We start from the raw sequence: 20,741 nt of genomic DNA, 5'->3' as shown, positions 1-20,741 counted from the left end.
TGCAAGCCTTCCTCAGGAGAACGGAAAGAGAGGAAGTTAACAATTTAATGGGACATCTCAAGCAACTGGAAATAGAAGAACACTCCAAACCCAAACCCAGTAGAAAAGAAGAAATAACCAAAATCAGAACAGAATTAATGAAATTGAAAACAAAAGAATAATACAACAGATCAATAAATCAAAAAGCTGGTTTTTTGAAAAGGTCAACAAAATAGATAAACCTTTGGCCAACCTAATCAAGAAAAAAAGAGTAAAATCTCTAATCTCATCAATCAGAAATGACAAAGATGAAATAACAACAGACTCCTTAGAAATACAAAAAATTCTTAATGAATATTACAAGAAACTTTACTCTCAGAAATATGAAAATCTGAAGGAAATTCACCAACATTTGGAAGCACGTCACCTTCCAAGACTTAACCAGAATCAAATGGAAATGTTGAACAGGCTCATATCAAGTTCAGAAATAACATCAACCATACAAAACCTCCCCCAAAAAGAAAAGCCCGGGACCAGATGGTTTCATGTCAGAATTCTACCAAATCTTTAAAGAGGAATTAGTACCTATATTACTCAACCTGTTCCAAAAGGTAGAAAAAGAAGGAAGACTACCCAACACATTCTATGAAGCAAATATCACCCTGATCCCCAAAAAATGAAAAGACCCAACAAGAAAAGAAAATTATAGACCAATATCACTAATGAATATAGATGCAAAAATATTCAACAAGATCCTAACAAACAGAATCCAGCAACACATCAAACAAATTATACATCATGACCAAGTCGGTTTTATCCCAGGGTCTTGAGACTGGTTCAATATATGTAAATCTGTAAATGTAATTCAGCACATAAACAAATTAAAAACAAAGACCATATGATTCTCTCAATTGATGTGGAAAAAGCTTTTGATAATATGCAGCATCCGTTCATGATCAGAACACTTAAGAAAATTGGTCTAGAAGGGACATTTCTTAAACTGATAGAGGCCATCTACAGCAAACCCACAGCCAATATCATATTGAATGGAGTTACATTTGAATCATTTCCACTCAGATCAGGAACCAGACAAGGCTGCCCATTGTCTCCACTGCTCTTTAACATTGTAATGGAAGTTTAATGGGAAGAAAAGGCAATCAAGGGTATCCACATAGGATCAGAAGAGATCAAACTTTCACTCTTCGCAGATGATATGATTGTATATCTGGAAAACACTAGGGACTCTACTACAAATCTCTTAGAAGTGATCAAGGAATACAGCAGCGTCAGTTTACAAAATCAACATCCATAAATTGGTAGCCTTTATATATTCCAACAATAGTCAAGTTGAAGAAACAGTTAAGGACTCTATCCCATTCACAGTAGTGCTAAAGAAGATGAAATATTTGGGAGTTTATCTAACAAAGGATGTGAAAGATCTCTATAAAGAGAACTATGAAACTCTAAGAAAAGAGATAGCTGAGAATGTTAAGAAATGGAAAAACATACCATGCTCATGGCTGGGAAGAATCAACATTGTTAAAATGTCCATACTACCCAAAGCAATATATAATTTCAACGCAATCCCCATTAAAACTCCACTGTCATACTTTAAAGATCTGGAAAAAACAATACTTTGTTTTATATGGAATCAGAAAAAACCTTGAATAGCCAAGGCATTACTCAAAAATAAAAACAAAGTAGGAGGAATCACGCTACAGATCTCAGACTATACTACAAATCGATAGTGATCAAAACAGGTACTGGCACAAAAACAGAGAAGAAGATGTCTGGAGCAGAATAGATAACCAAGAGATGAATCCAGCTACTTACCGTTATTTAATCTTTGACAAGCCAATTAAAAACATTCAATGGGGAAAAGATTCCCTATTTAACAAATGGTGCTGGGTGAACTGGCTGGCAACCTGCAGAAGACTGAAACTGGACCCACACCTTTCACCATTAACTAGGATAGACTCTCACTGGATTAAAGATTTAAACTTAAGACATGAAAGTATAAAAATACTAGAAGAGAGTGCAGGGAAAACCCTTGAAGAAATCAGTCTGGGAGAGCATTTTATGAGGAAGACCCCCCAGGCATTTGAAGCAGCTTCAAAAATACACTATTGGGACTTGATCAAACTAAAAAGCTTCTGCATAGCCAAGAACACGGTAAGTAAAGCAAGCAAATAGCCCTCATAATGGGAGAAGATATTTGCAGGTTATGTCTCTGACAAAGGTTTAATAACTAGAATCCACAGAGAACTCAAATGCATTAGCAAGAAGAAAAGAACAAGGGATCCCATCGCAGGCTGGCAAAGGACTTGAAGAGAAACTTCTCTGAAGAAGACAGGTGCACGGTCTTCAGACACATGAAAAAATGCTCATCATCTTTAATCTTCAGATAATTGCAAATCAAAACTACTTTGAGATATCATCTAACTCTAGTGAGACTAGCCTATACCACAAAATCCCAAGATCAGAGATGTTGGCATGGATGTGGAGAAAAGGGAACTCTTTTGCACTGCTGGTGGGAGTGCAAATTAATACATTCCTTTTGGAAAGATATATGGAGAACACTTAGAGATCTAAAAATAGACCTGCCATTAAATCCTATAATTCCTCTACTGGGCATATATCCAGAAGACCAAAAATCACATCATAACAAAGATATTTGTACCAGAATGTTTATTGCAGCCCTATTCATAATTGCTAAGTCATGGAAAAAGCCCAAATGCCCATCGATCCAAAACGGATTAATAAATTGTGGTATATGTACACCATGGAATACTATGCAGCCTTAAAGAAAGATGGAGACTTTACCTCTTTCATGTTTACGTGGATGGAGCTGGAACATATTCTTTTTAGTAAAGTGTCTCAAGAATGGAAGAAAAAGTACCCAATGTACTCACCCCTACTATGAAACTAATTTAGGACCTTCACATGAAAGCTATAACCCAGTTACGATCTAAGAATAGGGGGAAGGCGGAAAGGGTGGGGAGGGAGGGGGGAGGTGGGTAGACGGAGGGGGATTGATAGGATTACACCTGCGGTGCATCTTACAAGGGTATATGTGAAACTTAGTAAATGTGGAATGTAAATATCTTAGCAAAATAACTAAGAAAATGCCACAAAGGCTATGTTAACTAGTGTGATGAAAATGTGTCAAATGGTCTATGAACCAAGTGTATGGTGCCCCATGATCATATTAATGTACACAGCTGTGATTTAATAAAAAAATAAAAATAAAAAAAATAAAGTTGAAGGAGGCAAAAAAAAAGAAATATACATCTATATGTATGATGTAGGGATCAACTTTTGTAGGAATATATTTATAATGCAGTATACTTTCTGGACACCAGGTGGCACTGTGAGTGGTTCCTAGGCTCATACCTGATTCACAGTTTATACTGTTACCATGGTAACCACCCTACCTGGCCGATTGCCATTTTGGAGTTTTTGTAAAAGTTTGTCACCTAACTATTGTGCAACCTCAGCTGCTCTGTTCCAGATGGAAGTCCTATCCAACCTCCCCACTCAGTGCAGGTGTCCACGTTTCACAAATCTTTCCACTCTGCTCCCACGTTCTCTTGCAGACTGGCGACTGCAATCGGCTGTGGGGGAGGGTGCTGCTGCCGGCTCGCGTGGCTGCTGGAGGTCCCACGGCTGCTGAAGGGTCCCATGGCTGTAGCTGGTTCCTGCCGCTGGAGTGCTCAGGGACCTTATTCTCAGTTTTGTGGTTCTGAGTTTCCCTTTTGAATTGGGACCTGCCAGTTCGCCACGCAGCCTAAACTGCCAGCCCCCTCCAACATTCCCCACTGGGAATGCTCCAGTCTATTTAATCACTCCTGTTGTTCTGGGGGAAGGCATCCGCCATTTCAGATAGTTCAAAATGTCTGTTTCCTGGGTGGGATCCCTTCCCTTCAATTTTCCATCGGGTTGCCCAGCTCCCCGTGGTTTTGAGTGGCTCTCCTTTCAGGTGCCACCCTCAGCTCAGGAATAAGTTTTTGTCAATTGGGTTTTGCCAGTATTTGCAAGCTGCTGTCCTCCATAAGGGAGGGTCCTGCCAGCCAGCATGGCCAAGCAGGGAAAAATCTCTACAACAGAGTCTGTGGTTTTAAATTACCCCTCATATACAGCAATCTGCCAATTCACTTAGCGTCTCCAGCTGTCCGTCCACACCAATAATCCACATGTGAGAAAGGTCCAGATCCCTCTTCCTCTCACCTGATGACTTGGGAGAGGTGGGCTACACGTAACACTAGTTTTATAATAAGGCAGCCCTTTATTCCTTGCAAAGCACTCACACATTTTATTCACTCATTTCATTTCATTTCATGAAAATATGTTGATGATGCAGTGTTATCTGAGTATAGGATGAGTTGATAAAACTCTTTACAGGCAGAGCATAACTTTATTTGAATGTAATACAGGAGATTTACAGATCTACTTGACCACGGGGTACCTAATTTGGTGATGAAGTCTTCTATCTTCCTGGGAAATTTCCTAATGAACCCTCAATGCTCTCAGCTTTCTTCATTGTGTAAGTGGGTTTACTTACATGATGTTCTAGAAGAGTGGTTCTCAACCTTCCTAATGTTGTGTCCCTTTAATACAGTTCCTCGTGTTGTAGTGATGGTTGGGGGTCACTACAACACGAGGAACTGCATTAAAGGATCGCTGCATTAAGAAGGTTGAGAACCACTGGTTCTCACCTAGCCTGACACTTTATTTTTATGCCATTTTGATGGAAAGTGTGTTTAAATGAATGAGGATTCTAGTTATATGTAGGGCTTCCATGAATCCTTCATATTGTGGCAGGTGGTGCCTGGCAAAATTTTAAATTTGCCTAAATTTAGATTCTCTTTTACACTATTTTATTCTCATTTGGTCCTACCCAGACCCCAGGACAATCTGCCAATTTCTGCTAGGAAATTACTTGATCTCTAGAGCAGCAGTCCCCAGCAATTTTGGCACCAGGGGTTGGTTTCATGAAAGACAAGTTTTTCATGGATGGGAGTGGGAGGACAGGATGGGGCAGGAGGTGGAGCTCAGGTGGTGATTCAAGGGATGTATTCATCCCTTGTATTCATGAAATACAGATGAAGCATCTTCCCAGCTCCTTCATTGCCTGCTGTGTTGCCCAGTCATAACAGGCCATAGAACAAAACCTTTTTAGCACCAAGGAATGGTTTTATGGTAGACAGTTTTTCTGTGAATGGGGCAGGGGATGGTGATACAGGAGGCAGAGCTCAGGTGGGGATGCTGTGCAACCTGGTTCCTTACAGATCACAGATTGGTACTAGCCCATGGCCTGGGGATTGGGGACCACAGCACTAGAATATTACATAATGAAGGATTAAGGCTTGGTTTCTCATACTGGAGCGTGTGTACCCTTAGGTATGTAAAACCTGGTCCCCAGGGATCCCAAGACCTGTGGGACAAATTAGTACATCTCCTTGGAGCAACCATGTCATTCACTTGGAGAAAAAGTTTTAAATGTTTGAATATTTGAATGTTTGTATTCTTTGTCACAGAAAGGGCAAGCAAAAGTCTGATATTTTCCTCTGTCAGACAATGAATTTCTTTCTTTCTTTTTTTTTTTTGCCTTAAAAGCACAGAGAAAACTTAATATGGAGAGAGATGCGGGAAAATGTATTAAATGTGTTTTAATTGTTACTGGGAGCCCCTTTGGTGTTTTTGCTGCCATCCCATCTATGTGGAACTTCTGTTTTATATTTTAATTCACTTTTATTAAATAAGAACATATAGTATTAGATTTGTGCCAGATAGTATTTAAGTGCTTTGTAAATGTGAACTCAAAGTAACTAAGAAATAGTTGGCCAGGCATGACGGGTCATGCCTATAATCCTAGCACTCTGGAAAGCCAAGGTGGGAAAATCCCTTGAGTTCAGGAGTTTGACACCAGGCTAAGCAAAAGCAAGACCACATCTGTACTAAAAATAGAAAAAAAAAATTTAGCCAGGCATGGTGGAAAGCACCTGTAGTCTCAGCTACTCAGGAGGCTAAAGGAGAAAGATCACTTGAATCCACAAGTTCAAAGTTGCTGTAAATGAGGCTGATACCATGGCACTCTAGCCTGGGCAACAGAGTGAGACTCTGTCTAAAAAAAAAAAGACATGGTTGACATTAAAATTAACATTATTATCCTCATTTTACAGAATCACTTAACTCACAGCTAGTAGGGACATCTGGGGTTCTGACCTGGGTGATCTAGCACCAGAGTCTGTCAGTTTAACCACTAAACCACACTGCCTCTCAAGCTCTGGCTGAACTGCAATGGTTGTATGCACAACTGTGGTTTTTGGACAATTTATAGGATTTAAAGGATGTTTTGACTACTTTATTTTTATGACTCAATCAGATGTAATGGCTTGCATGGTGTGCCTGCCCCAAATTTGTGACATTATGAACTTGTCTTTTTGATTTATGCTTGTTTGCTTTTATTAAATAAAATATATTGGTTCTAAAAATTATTACCATTTCTGAGTTAATTACATGTACTGAAATACTTTTTATTAACCCCTTTTCTCTCCCCCAAATGCTACTCTGCTTACTATGACTTCTGCCAAGGTAATGAATAACCAATAATATGAAAATGCTAAACATCCTAATTTGTATGATTTTGGTGTCATCTTAACACTTTTCTTTTAAAGAAAGAAAGAAACAAACAAACAAACACAAACTGTTATTAAAAACACCATCCTCTAGTGCAATTATATGAGTGCACAGACACACACAAAAATGGAAGACAAATAATAAATTATTACTGGAATCCCCATTTCCTTCAACAAAGTCAAGAAACAAAGCCTTACTTCTCCAAAAAGCCCACTATGGGGGCTTGTAAACAGTACGTATTATTTTGAAATTCATGTTTATCTTTGCCTTGCTTGGCTTTATAGTTTTTACTATCTATAAATCTATCTCTAAATAATGTATCCCTAAATATATCTGTTTTTGATCTCTATCTAAATGGAATCCTACTGATAACTTGCTTTTTTCCCCTCACGATCATGTTGTTGAAATTTATTCCCACTAGTGTGTTTAGCTGTGTTTACTCATTGTTACTCATGTGTTATGTTTGACTATGTCACCATTCATTTGCCCATACAGTGTTGATGGGCCTTGAGTTCTTCTTAATTTTGATCTGTCACAAACAATGGTGGTCTAGTTAAGAGTGATATTGGTCACATGAAACAAGTTTTCTGGAATATATGGTTATTAAGTATGCATGCTTTTAGCTTCACATGGGTGAATCTTAGAAACATTGCACCAAGTCAAATAAGCTAAACACAAAAGAACATTAATTGTATGATTCCGTTGGCATAAAATGCCCAAAGTAGGAAAACTATAGAGTTAATGAATGGATCAGTGGTTATCAGAGACTAGGGGAGAAGAAGAAATGGGAAATGATTACTAATGGGGATGAGATCTTCCTTCCTTCCTTCCTTCCTTCCTTCCTTCCTTCCTTCCTTCCTTCCTTCCTTCCTTCCTTCCTTCCTTCCTTCCTTCCTTCCTTCCTTCCTTCCTTCCTTCCTTCCTTCCTTCCTTCCTTCCTTCCTTCCTTCCTTCCTTCCTTCCTTCCTTCCTTCCTTCCTTCCTTCCTTCCTTCCTTCCTTCCTTCCTTCCTTCCTTCCTTCTTCCTTGACAGAGTCTCATTCTATTGCTCTCAGTAGAGTGCAATAGCATTATCCTACCTCACAGCAACTTCAGACCCCTGGGTTCAAGTGATCCTCCTGCCTCAGCCTCCCACGTAGCTGGGACTACAGGGACCCACCATAGCACCCGGCTAATTTTTCTATTTTTAGGAGATGAGGTCTTGCTCTTGCTCAGGCTTGTCTCAAATTCCTGAGCTTGAGCAATCCATCTGCCTTGGCCTCCCAGAGTGCTAGGATTACAGGCATAAACCACCAGGCCCAGCCTGAAGTTTCTTTTCGAGGTGATAAAAATGGTAATAGTTTATATATATGCATAAATATATATATAAGAGATTTTGAAAATGCATATATGTGTATCACACACACACTAAAAACCCCTGATTTAAAATGGTGCACTTTGTGATAGGTGGGAAAAAAGAGTGATCTATGGACACATTGGCCCACACAAAGCAAAAAGGTTATTATTATTTTTTTTATTTTAAAGAAAGCTTTGGCAAATGCTTATGTAATATGAGCCACCTCCTCCTTTCCTGCCATGTCTCAATCTTTTTTGCTTTGTAGATTGGGCTTTTCCCACATTAAGTTGTCTTAAATAAATGCCATGAATGAAGAAGCTTTGCCCTAACCCTCAGGGGGCTAATTAGTCCCTGAGTTTCTTGCAAGAGTTCGGGATCTGCAAGTTGAGAAGGAGAGGAGAGATGTCTCCCCTTCTTGCTTTGTCCAATGTTCTTTTACAGAAAAGTGACCCCAGATGCATCATTAATTTTCTTTTCCTTTCTTTTTTTTTTTTTTTTTTTTTTTATTGTTGGGGATTCATTGAGGGTACAATAAGCCAGGTTACACTGATTGCAATTGTTAGGTAAAGTCCCTCTTGCAATCATGTCTTGCCCCCATAAAGTGTCTAACAAACACATGAAAAAATGTTCATCATCTCTATATATTAGAGAAATGCAAATCAAAACAACCCTGAGATATCATCTAACCCCAGTGAGAATGGCCCACATCACAAAATCTCAAAACTGCAGATCCTGGCGTGGATGTGGAGAGAAGGGAACACTTTTACACTGCTGGTGGGACTGCAAACTAGTACAACCTTTCTGGAAGGAAGTATGGAGAAACCTCAAAGCACTCAAGCTAGACCTCCCATTTGATCCTGCAATCCCATTACTGGGCATCTACCCAGAAGGAAAGAAATCCTTTTATCATAAGGACACTTGTACTAGACTGTTTATTGCAGCTCAATTTACAATCGCCAAAATGTGGAAACAGCCTAAATGCCCACCAACCCAGGAATGGATTAACAAGCTGTGGTATATGTGTACCATGGAATACTATTCAGCCATTAAAAAAAATGGAGACTTTACATCCTTCGTATTTAACCTGGATGGACGTGGAAGACATTATTCTTAGTAAAGCATCACAAGAATGGAGAAGCATGAATCCTATGTACTCAATTTTGATATGAGGACAATTAATGACAATTGGTGTGCATCATTAATTTTCAATCAAATTTTTCTGCCACCCGCATACTCCCCAGCTCTTCTTTATTTGGGGCAGGAAAGAGGTTGGTGGATTATTTGTAATCATTCTACAGTTTTAAAAGACAAAAACAGAAATACAAACTCTCCTGATGATTTCATTGTCTATTTTAGGTTACATAAAATAATTAAAGCTTTTCTTGTTTGTTTTTGTCCAACATAGGATCAGGAAGGGTTTTAAGATAAGGAGACAGAAAGTACAAGGTAAGATCTCACCTTTCCGCAGTAGAAAATGTCCTCCCTCCGCACCTTTCCTTCTGCTATCTTCTCCCGGATGGCTTCTCCGACTTCATGCTCGTTTCTGTAGATGTAGGCCCCATCAATGTGTCTGTACCCCACATCGATGGCAACTTTCACTGATGTTGCACAGGTCCCCTTAGGGGTCTGAAATGACAAGGAGGTTGAGGTTGGAGAAAAGAGAAGTGGGTCTTTCTTTTAATCATCATTATTAAAAATGCACATACTTTGTTTTATAGCTAAAATAACACATTTTGCTGGGAATAGTGCCTCATGCCCGTAATCCCAGCACTTTGGTCGGCCGAGGTGATAGGATCACCTGAGGCCAGGGGTTTGAGACCAGCCTGAGCAAGAGTGAGACCCTGTCTGTACAAAAAATAGAAAAATTAGCTGGGCATAGTGGTGTGAGCCTCTGGTCCCAGGTACTTGGGAGGCTGAGGCAGGAGGAGGATCACTTGAGCTCTCAGGAATTGGAGGTTGCAGTGAGCTATGATGATGCCATTTCCAGTTCATGTTGTTGGGATGGGAAGATGATATCCCATCTTCAGGAGAAACTGGCCTCTGTGGAGCCTTCCCTCTTCCAGAAGGAGACTCTATTCATTCTAGGTCTGCCCTTGCTTTTATGGCTTCGGGTGATTTGGTCAATTTTACTTGTGACAGGAGATTTCACAGAAGCCTTGTCAAAGAAGGACACAAGCTAAATTATAAGACAAAAGTTTAGGTAAACAATCTGATGTCTATCCATGGAATGGAATATGACCAAGTGATAAAAAGGAATGAATGAACTATTGATACCCACGATGTGAATGAATCCTGAAAGAATTATACTGAGTGAAAGAAGTAAATACTGGCTCAAAAGAACAAGTACTTTGTGGCTTGAGGAATACTTTGGAGTTGACATCTGTGTTCATTATCTTCACTGCGGTGATGGTTTCGCAGAAAGAGGATGAAACCTTTAAGGAACTGCAGACCAGACAACATGTGCAATGGGAGGAGGAGAGGACAGGTGGGGTAGACCTTGGGAGTGCTGCACCAAGAAAGAGGTTGGATGCAGACTGGGTAAAAGAATTTGTAGATTTGGGAACCTATCTTCTGATTCATGATATAACACCTCAGGAAAAAAAATGCTAATGTTCTACCAGCATAGCTCTTGAAAGCCAGGAAAACGTAATAAATAATTCACACTAAAGTAGACATTCCAGAAATACTATGGCAGATGGTCAGCAAGCTCCGACTAGAGGACAGACTAGAGAGGACACATCATGTAATGCCAGAAAACCCACCAATGGTGGACGTTTTGCAGCGGGGCCCAGAGGACACTCCCTTTGCCAAAGAGATAGGAATGCTTCAGTAGCACAATCACCAGAAGTGTTGAGCTCAGTTGCATCTGTCCTCTGTAGACCAAAGCAGATTGTGGGATGTGCTGTAAAACTGGGTTTATTATTAAATTAGGAACTAAGGAATTTGAAATAATAGAGGTCACATGGTAGTACTTAACCTCGGATGTGAGATGGGCACAATTTTCTTAACGAGTGGTCTCAGGGACCAAAGCTTACAGGGAGCTTTGGAGACAGTTGAAAAGACAAGAAATCTCTAGGGTAGGGCTACCAGGTAAAATATTGGATGCCCAGTTAAATTGGAATTTCAGATGAGCAAGAAATAGCTTTTAGCATAAATACACTCCAAATATTAAATTGGACATTTTTATATCTTAAAGTCATTCACTGTCTATCTGAAAATTCAAATTTACTTGGCTATCTCATATTTTTATTTGCTAAATCTGACAATCCTAAGGGCACATTAAATGGGCAGCCAACAAGGGCAGTGCTTAATTTACACAAACCAAAGCATTCAGGAATGAACTATTGGAAGCCTGATGTAAGTTCTTTCAAGACACTGGTAAAAGCATTAAGAAAGCACAATACTCAGAAGGCTTTTTCAGATTCTAGATGCAACATATTCCACACTCGTGGTACTATTTCTACCCATTTACTGAGTGGCATGAATACTGCCAGGTTTGAGGAAGCCTAGAGTGGAAAAGGGCTAAGCAGAAGGTCTAGGTGTTACCATAAGCATCCATGTCACTTAGGCCATATGACCCAGAAGGCCCTGGTGGGGGGGTGGGGGAATTGCAATGTCATACCATCTACATTGATGACATTGCTACTCAGCCCTGTAGAAATAGTGTATCTCACTGTGGGACATGATGTGCCCATGTGGCCAGAGCTGCCCATCATGAGCTAGGTGACATAAATTTGGGTGGGTCAGTGGAAATCCATTGTAAAACGTGCTTGGTACATTTGTGATTGAACACAAGCTGGACAAGACAACATGCCATCCAGATATTATCCAAAATGTGAATGAATTGTCAGGCTTAAAAATTAATGATGACTTTACAATGTTCTCTGAAAAATGTTAGAAGATCAGGTCACCCCTGGACCCTTGGTTATACATGACAATTGGCTGCAATGGAGAAGCTGCCACCCTCTGTGGAATGGTGTGTGAGATGTCTGAAGCTCTAATTTCTGTATCTTCTGTAATAGTCCCCAAAGTGTTGATTGCATTTTTCTCTCTTCTTGAAGGAAAGAAAATAAAACATCAGAATGGGAACATGGAATAAATTGTAGGCTCAGCTCCAGGACCATTTATTTATGCTTCCAGCCTGGCCTGTTCGGGTAATGCTGGTGAGACCACCCTTACCATGTCTTCAGCTTAAAAACAGATATGAAAAAATTACTTGGTATAAGAGCAAGGCTTTGCCTTCCCCAGGTGGAACAAGGTCTCCTGGCTGGGAAGGGGAGGGGCATTAGCCACAGGCTGGGAAAAAGTGAGGCATGTTGTAACACATTAATTGCCATGGGAGCTGTATTGAACTTAGGCTAGTTTTGAGCTCTGGGCCTTGGGAAGCATTTATAACTCCCAGGTCTCTTGACTTATCTTGACCTAATAAAACATGATGGCCCTATGGAAAAAAATTGGTTTTTATAGTGTGGTAGTCAATGCACCCCTGTAGGGACAGGAAAAAGTGTTTGGGCTTTCTTTGCCATGGCCTTGCGGAAGGCGCCTTGCGCTTGACCTAGACAGACTTAACAGTGTACAGTGAAGTCATGTTTAGTCACTGCTGCTTGACATTTTGCCACTTTTGTCCCCCGGGGTGTAAAGGTGCCCAGCCCTTTCCTCTGTGCAGATTGTAGATCACAGATTGCGAAGTGTAACTTCGCTCCCCGGCCACCAGGAGCCGGGGCAGACTTGTCACCCTTGCTCCTCCTGCCCTCCATGCCTGAGTTTCTGTCCTGTCCGGCCAAATGAGAGCACTGGCATTCATTACAGGGCAAAATCGCCTGGATGTTTCATGCTCTTCGTGGCTACTTAAGAGCCTGGACTTCACTTCTCATTTGCCCCTAGTGCAAAGCCTTTGGTTCACTCTCCAATTCTGACAACTTGATGCAGCTGCAGAAATCTCAGCGAGGGCCACTCAAGAAGGAATATGCCCCATCCTACCTTGCTAGGCCACTTCTTCCCTGTAGCTTGAAGTCACTTTGATGTACCCTTAACTAGATTTGCTCTTTGTTTCCTTTATCTTTGAGCAAGCATTATCTCTTTTAAGGCCCTTGAGTTCCCCTTTATACATTAGTTATCTGTGCATTTATTTTTTTCTGCATTCCAGCTCCCCTCTTATAGATATTAAGTCCCTTGCATCCAGCTCATTGTGTTGATCCTTGCATATGGTAAGCACATGATAAATATGTATTAAACTATTGCCAGTTATCCGAAATAGTTACCATTGGTCTTGAATTTGTGTCATCTCCCTGCTAGGCAACATTCTTGAGTTCCACCTGAAGTTTTTTGATTAAATGCAGGGACATTAACTGAATTTATTTCTATCAAAGCAGAAAAGAAAGGATAAAACAGGACCCAAATTTCTCACCCTCAGACCCACCCGGTTGGAGCTATCAAGAGAGGGACAGAAAGAAGGGATACCTGCTGGATAGCTGTTAAGGACTATTCCATCCTGTGTGCAAGCTCTCATAGGGAAAAGTCACACAGGCAATTTGAACATTTTCGTTTTCCTCAGTGATCAAATAAGGTAATACAGAGCGCTTGGGGCCACTAAAAGTTGGTTCCATCTCAAACTCACTGAATCCTCAGGCACGAAGCACCTTTATGAGAAAGTAGCATATTTGGAGGAAAAAAAAATCTTTTTAAGTCAGGAGAAGCTGGTCTGGTTGGCCTCACATGGCTCTTCCAAGCTCTTTCCCACAGTTCCCGCCTCCACATGTTCTAGTGGAAGAGCGACAAGGTGGAATCTGAGGGACCCTCCAGCTTCTGCTCCAGTAGCCATACTGCCCCCCAGAACATGCACCCTGCTGCTCTCTAATTGCCACATCCAAACTAAACGGATCTCAAATATTGACAGACTTGGCTCTATGAACAAAATGTGTTAAAGAGCTACCTGAATCTAACATGAAACCAATAGAGAAACAACTCCATGCCTACACAAAATAAAAACACAATTTAATTCAAGGAAGGATAGGGGATAGGAGGGGGGGATTGGTGTGTTCTCACCCAAGGGGCAGAAGGTAAGGGCTTTTGGCATACCTCCTGGGTGAAGAGTTAAATTACAACTTGGACTTTGCCTGACAAACTCAACCAAGGTAACCTAATCACTTGCCTCATATTAAACTGAAATTTTAAAAAAAAGTTTACATGAATCTGTCATTGACCTTCTACCTCTTGTGGGATGAAAGGTTTTGAAAACAATCTCAGTGTGCTAAGTGGAGAGGGCCAAATTCAGGCACCTGACCCCACCTCTAGGACTAAGGTTGTGAAGTTAAGTCTAACTTAGTACTTTTATTTCAGGGTGGTAGAATTGGGCATGACCAATCCTATCCTCTGCCCCACCAGCCCTGACACAGATGACTAAAGAGTTTGTGAATCATGAGGCCTAGGACAGAAAGCCTTGCATCTGTTCTCAGATGCTTCCATCTCCCCACTCCCCTAAACTCCAGCTCTACCCCTTCCCTACCCCAAATCTTCCAGAAACATGTTACATATTTTTCTTCACATTAGAGTTTCTGACTTTATGAGACATACTCATAAACCCCATGTAATACTTTACAGTTGGTGATATTTCTGGTCACAAATGTGGTTGGTGTGTGTATGATCTTTTCTGATAGTGTTCCTCTTACATCAAATTCTCTAAGTGTGGCATGTCTTATCTTCTGAAGTGGGAGATGACAATTCTTTGTGGGAAATGACATGTGACTGCTTTTGAATATCTCCAACCCATAGCATTTAATATTACTAGGCACATAACAGGTGCTTTATAATACTTATTGGTAGACACAGACCCTTGAGCCTCACAGAATTTCAGAATATATCTATGTCTACCCAGACACACACATTCTTACATACTTTCATATACAGAAATATACATAGAAAATCAAATAGCCGGGTGTTGTGGCGGGCGCCTGTAGTCCCAGCTACTTGGGAGGCTGAGGCAAGAGAATCGCTTAAGCCCAGGAGTTGGAGGTTGCTGTGAGCTGTGTGAGGCCATGGCACTCTACCAAGGGCCATAAAGTGAGACTCTGTCTCTACAAAAAAAAAAAAAAAAAAGAAATAGAAATATACATAGAAAATCATGGCTAAAAATATGTAGCTTCATTGACATAAGATATACTCATAAAAAGCAAGATAGCCTGGAATTTAAAGCATTCAAATTCCAGCTCTGTCCTTTAGTATTATAGGAATGCTAAATTCTTGGAGGAATTTATTTAATCTCTATGCTTCAGTTTTCTGATCTGTTAATGGAGTTAACTGCTATCTATTTCAAATTAGAAAATGCATGTAATGTAAAACTTAAAAGAGGTTCTATGAACCAAGAGTATGGTGCCCCATGATCATACTAATGTACACAGCTATGATTTAATAAAAAATAAAATAAAATAAAATAAAAAAAAGAGGTTCTGGCATAGGATTACGTGTTCAGAAAATTCTAGCTGTTGTTTTGTAACCATTTACAACTACATGCCCTCTGATACACACATGCATATACAAATCCTCTTACAAAATCATTTATTAACTTGACAAGCATTAGCAGGACACCCCTGACATACTACTGTCCTGGGTCTCTTTCCTAATGGATGTCACAGTCCAGTGAGAAAGATCACAGAGAAGCAATTATTACAACATAGGGTTGGGGCTAAGAAACCTGAAAATATGGCATTTTGAACTAACTAAGGACCTAGTTCTCTGAGACCTTCCCAAAGCCTTTATCTGTCTAAGATCCACACCCACCAAGGAGAACCATTGTCCTCCCCTCCAGGACCAGGAATGTAACCACATCTTATTAGAGCCTTTCACTGTCAAAGAGATCTGGTTGCAACTGAATCTCTGTTCCTGGATTCATTCATTCTCTCTAGTAATCCTTTAATGCCCCTCAACAGAATTTCTCTTTTGCTACCTCCCATAACCGGTTTTGCCAGGATAGTACAGTAGGGTCCAAGGGAAACTTACTTTCAGTCCTTTGACGTTTCACTAAAAAAGCACATCAGAAAAGGCAGATTAGGCTGTCCGTAGCACAGTGGTTATAGCGGAAGCCACATACACCAAACCTGGTAGGTTCAAACCCAGCCCAGGCCAGCTAAACAACAATGACAACTGCAACAAAAAAATAGCTGAGCATTATGATGGGTGCCTGTAGTCCCAGCTACTTGGGAGGCTGAGGAAAGAGAATCTGTTAAGCTCAAGAGAACAACGTCATCCTGTGATTTGGGAGAGACAATGGGGGAGCTTACGGGGAAGGTCAGAGGAACTTTGAGTCTTCTTCAGCTCAGCATGGAAATACACCATATTTTGGAGTATTGATCTTTGAACCCCAATAGTATATAAGCTTCTGAACCCCACTAGGAGATGGGCAATCATTCTGATTCTTTCTGTGCACATGTTAAATATATTTGTGTGCCTTGTCTCCAATTTTCTGCTGTTCTTTTTTTTTTTTTTTATTAAATCATAGCTGTGTACATTAATGCGATCACAGGGCACCATACCCTGGTTTCATAGACCTTTTGACACATTTTCATCACACTGGCTAACATAGCCTTCCTGACATTTTCTTAGTTATTCTGCTAAGACATTTACACTCTACATTTACTAAGTTTCACATATACCCTTGTAAGATCCCACCAATCTCCCTCCCTATGCCCACCTCCCCCCTATTCTTAGGTTGTAACTGGGTTATAGCTTTCATGTGAAAGCCATAAATTAGTTTCATAGTAGGGCTGAGTACATTGGATACTTTTTCTTCCATTCTTGAGATACTTTACTAAGAAGAATATGTTCCAGCTCCATCCATGTAAACATGAAAGAGGTAAAGTCTCCATCTTTCTTTAAGTCTGCATAATATTCCATGGTGTACATATACCACAATTTATTAATCCATTCGTGGATTGATGGGCACTTGGGCTTTTTCCATGACTTAGCAATTATGAATAGGGCTGCAATAAACATTCTGGTACAAATACCTTTGTTATGATGTGATTTTTGGTCTTCTGGGTATATGACTAGTAGAGGAATTATACTTAGAGATCTAAAAACAGATCTCTAAGTGTTCTCCAAACATCTTTCCAAAAGGGATGTATTAATTTGCATTCCCACCAGCAGTGTAGAAGTGTTCCCTTTTCTCCACATCCACACCAACATCTCTGGTCTTGGGATTTTGTGATATGGGCTAATCTCACTGGAGTTAGATGATATCTCAAAGTAGTTTTGATTTGCATTTCTCTGATGATTAAAGATGATGAGTATTTTTTCATATGTCTGTAGGCCGTGCACCTGTCTTCTTCAGAGAAGTTTCTCTTCAAGTCCCTTGCCCAGCCTGCGATGGGATCACTTGTTCTTTTCTTGCTTATATGTTTGAGTTCTCTGTGGATTCTGGTTATTAAACCTTTGGTTGGAGCCAAGATTGAGAATGAAGTCATACAGACAGTATACAAAGGAAGAAGAGAAAGGGGCTAATGACACAGACTCATACAACTTTCCCAAGAGTTGCGTTATCAAAAACGACAGCAGTGGACAAGTACAGTACCTTGTAGGATTGTGATACAAGTGGTAATTACTCTTGGTATTGGTAGTTTATTTCTCTTCCTCTGCCTTCCATTCTCTATGCTTCCCCCGGAGTTATCTGTCAAACCACAGTCCTGGTGATATTATTTCTTTGCTTCTAAACTTTAGATGATTTCTCACTTCAATGGAATGAACCCAACTCCTTAGTAAAGTATTCAAGGTCTGAGGTGATCCACTTTCAGTTTGCTTTTTCAGATCAGGTGCTCTCACCCTTGACTCCACGTGTCAGCCACTATGGGACTGGCCTTCCCTGCACATAGCATATAAACTTCACCTCCTCCTAATCCGTCCTGCCTCGACTTCACTTCTCTGCCTGGCTAATTCATACTTAGCTGTAGAGAGTTTCCTCATACATGATCACTCAAATTTCTGTAGCATTTCCACACATGCCACTGTTTATTCTCATCAGCAGCATGAAATGAGGAAAGATATTCTTCTAATAAATTAAAACTTTACCAAGTTATAAAGGAAGCCTATTTCAATCTTTATGGTCTTTTTTTTTTTTTTTTTTTGGAGGCAGAGTCTCCCTCAGTCATTCCAGGCTAGAATGCTGTGGCATCTGCCTAGCTCACAGCAACCCCAAACTCCAGAGTTCAGGTGATCTTCCTCCTGAGGAGCTGGGACTTCAGGCCCCCACCGTATGGTGCCTAGGCTGAATTTTCTATTTTTTCAGTAGAGAGGGGTCTCACTCTTGCTCAGGCTGGTCTCAAAGTCCTGAGCTCAAGTGATCCTGCCTCCTGGGCCTCTAGGCAGATTACAGATGCCTGGATTACAGGTGTGAACCACAGCATCAGTCCTATGGCCAATTTTAATTGTTCTCTTTCCTATGTTTTCAGAGCGATACTTTTATAGTTCTAGGATACCATCCATCCTTATTGTCATTGCTCTACAATTAGTTGTTGAAGAGTCTGCCTTCTCCATTCAATTTTCTTTTTTTTTTCTTTTTTTGAGATAGAGTCTCACTCTGTTGCCCTGGGTAGAGTGCAGTGGTGTCACAGCTCACAGCAACCTCCAACTCTTGGGCTCAAGTGATTCTCTTGCCTTAGAGACGAGGAGTTGCTCTGCCTTAGGCTGGTTTTGAACCTGCGCATTCAGGCAATCCACCCGCCTCAGCCTCCCAGAGTGCTGGCCCTCTTTCAATCCCTAAATAATACAGATACTATTCTCTTTATATTTGAAGCTTCTGTAGTCTAATAATTTAAGGCATGGCAGGGATTTATTAAGTGTTTATTAGATTGAACTAAAAATGCTCCAAGGTAAAAAAAAAAAAAAGAAGCCACAAACACACAAATTTCACAGGCTTCACTTTAGTAACTGGCTCTGGAGTAACTTCACTAAAGGACACAGAAAGATCTCATTCTCTAATGCAAACAAATTTTTAACCATTAACCGATTTAATTTAACCTTCGGCTCAATACCATCAGGCAAATGGCCATCCTCAACAGTTGTTTTCGTTATTATGAGATCCAATTTAAATGAATTGCAGATTATGCTTTAGGCAAGTGTTAAAGCAAAACAGAGAGAGATAGCTATTGATAGAGGAAAACTTACCGAGTTCGGTTTTGAGTAAGTACCAAGTCCAATAATGGGAATGCTATTTCCATCACTTAAAGGTATGCGGTGACTTACAGCACTGAGGTACATCTTGGAGACAGAATCTGAGGTTTCAATTTTCTAGGAATGATTCTGAACACAGCAGGGAGTCTTTCTGAAAAGGTGTCCTAGAGCCTATTTAATCAAAGAAAGGAGGACCAGAGGAGGGGCCAAATGAAAGAAAAGAGATTAACAGATCTATTTCTCAACCTGGATTTATTTTATCCCAGAAAAAAAATTCTAAGCATGGATTTTTTCCAAGAAATCCTAAGCACAGTTGTCCATTGAACTTCACCAGAGATTCACTTCTCTGCAAGTATTAAAAATCAAAAGGAGGCTCAGCACCCGTAGCACAGTGTTTATGATGCCAGCCACATACACCGAGGCTGGTGGGTTTGAACCCAGCCTGGGCCAGCTGAACAATGACAGCTGCAACAAAAAAATAGCTGGGCATTATGAAGGGTGCCTGTAGTTCCAGCTACTTGGGAGGCTGAGGCAAGAGAATCACCTAAGCCTCAGAGTTAGAGGTTGCTGTGAGCTGTGACGTCACAGCACTCTACCGAGGGTGACATAGTGAGACTCTGTCTCAAAAAAAAAGAAGTCAAAAGGAAACACATCTACCTAGCTTCTATCATTATGTTTTTATTGGGATTGGGGCTCAAATACACCTCCCCCAATATGGTGGTACAGGACTCTGAACTTGGCATATCTGCCTAATTCCAGACTTACCAGAGAAGAAAACAATTACTTCTGGTCTCTTTCTAGAACTTTCATTAATTGAACACATATCTCAGGAAAGAAGACTAGAGTCTATCAACAAACCCAGACTTCTGTCACAAGCACTTGTCTGGTCTGCAAGCCCAATGGACTGTGTCCCAGACCACTCACTCATTGTATGTCCTTCAAGCCTACTAATTTCTCCCTTGTAATCATTTATTGCCCCTCAATAGATTTCTTCTTTTCCTTCCTCTTATAATCTCTTTTGTCAGGACCGAAGTTCCCATTTTTCTGGAACCTCAAGATGATGTATAAGTGTAGGGGTAAAGGGAAGATCCTTCAAGTGTTTGTGGAAAAATTAACTTGAAAAAAACAGATTAGGTCGGGAGTATTCACTTATACCTATAACTTCAGAACTTTGGGAGGTTAAAGTGGGAAGATCACTTGAGGCCAGGATTTCAAGACCAGCCTGGTCAACATAGTGAGAACCCATCTCTAAAAAAAAAAAAAAAAATTAGCTAGATATAATGGCATGCACCTATAGTTCTAGCTACTCAGGTGGCTGAGGTGGGAGAGTCCTTTGAGCCCAGGAGGTTGCAGCTATGATTGTTGTTAGCATAGGTAGTCACTTAGGTCTGAGCAAGGGACGAAGGAATGGAAAAGTTACTTAACTGGCTTGAACAAACAGCAGTTCAACAAACAGACCTCAGGAGAGGAAAAGAGTAATCAATTTCCCAGTGTTGCACATGTATAAAGTTACTCAAAAGTTGCCACGTACAGGAAAAAAGGAAGTCGTAGCTAAAGTACCTTAATTTACAAGATATTCATTACAAAACTTTATGAAGAAGTGGCAAACACATAGGTAATATTTTGA

At 40.4% G+C, this 20,741-nt stretch overlaps 1 protein-coding gene across 1 annotated transcript in view; it reads right to left on the bottom strand.

Moving 5' to 3' along the window:
• Window positions 1-19,302, bottom strand: part of AKR1D1 (aldo-keto reductase family 1 member D1) — a 78,662-nt gene extending 59,360 nt beyond the window's left edge. The window contains exons 1-2 of the mRNA XM_053608618.1: window positions 19,109-19,302; window positions 9,413-9,580 (exon numbers count right to left, since the gene is read on the bottom strand). Coding sequence (XP_053464593.1) covers window positions 9,413-9,580; window positions 19,109-19,201 — 261 coding nt within the window. The 5' untranslated portion in view covers window positions 19,202-19,302. The remainder of the gene's footprint in view (window positions 1-9,412; window positions 9,581-19,108) is intronic.
• Between the last annotated feature and the right edge of the window lie 1,439 nt (window positions 19,303-20,741).

Source organism: Nycticebus coucang, chromosome 11, assembly GCF_027406575.1.
Source record: "Nycticebus coucang isolate mNycCou1 chromosome 11, mNycCou1.pri, whole genome shotgun sequence".
NCBI classification, from domain to species: domain Eukaryota; kingdom Metazoa; phylum Chordata; class Mammalia; order Primates; family Lorisidae; genus Nycticebus; species Nycticebus coucang.
This window is presented reverse-complemented; position numbering and strand designations above follow the sequence as displayed.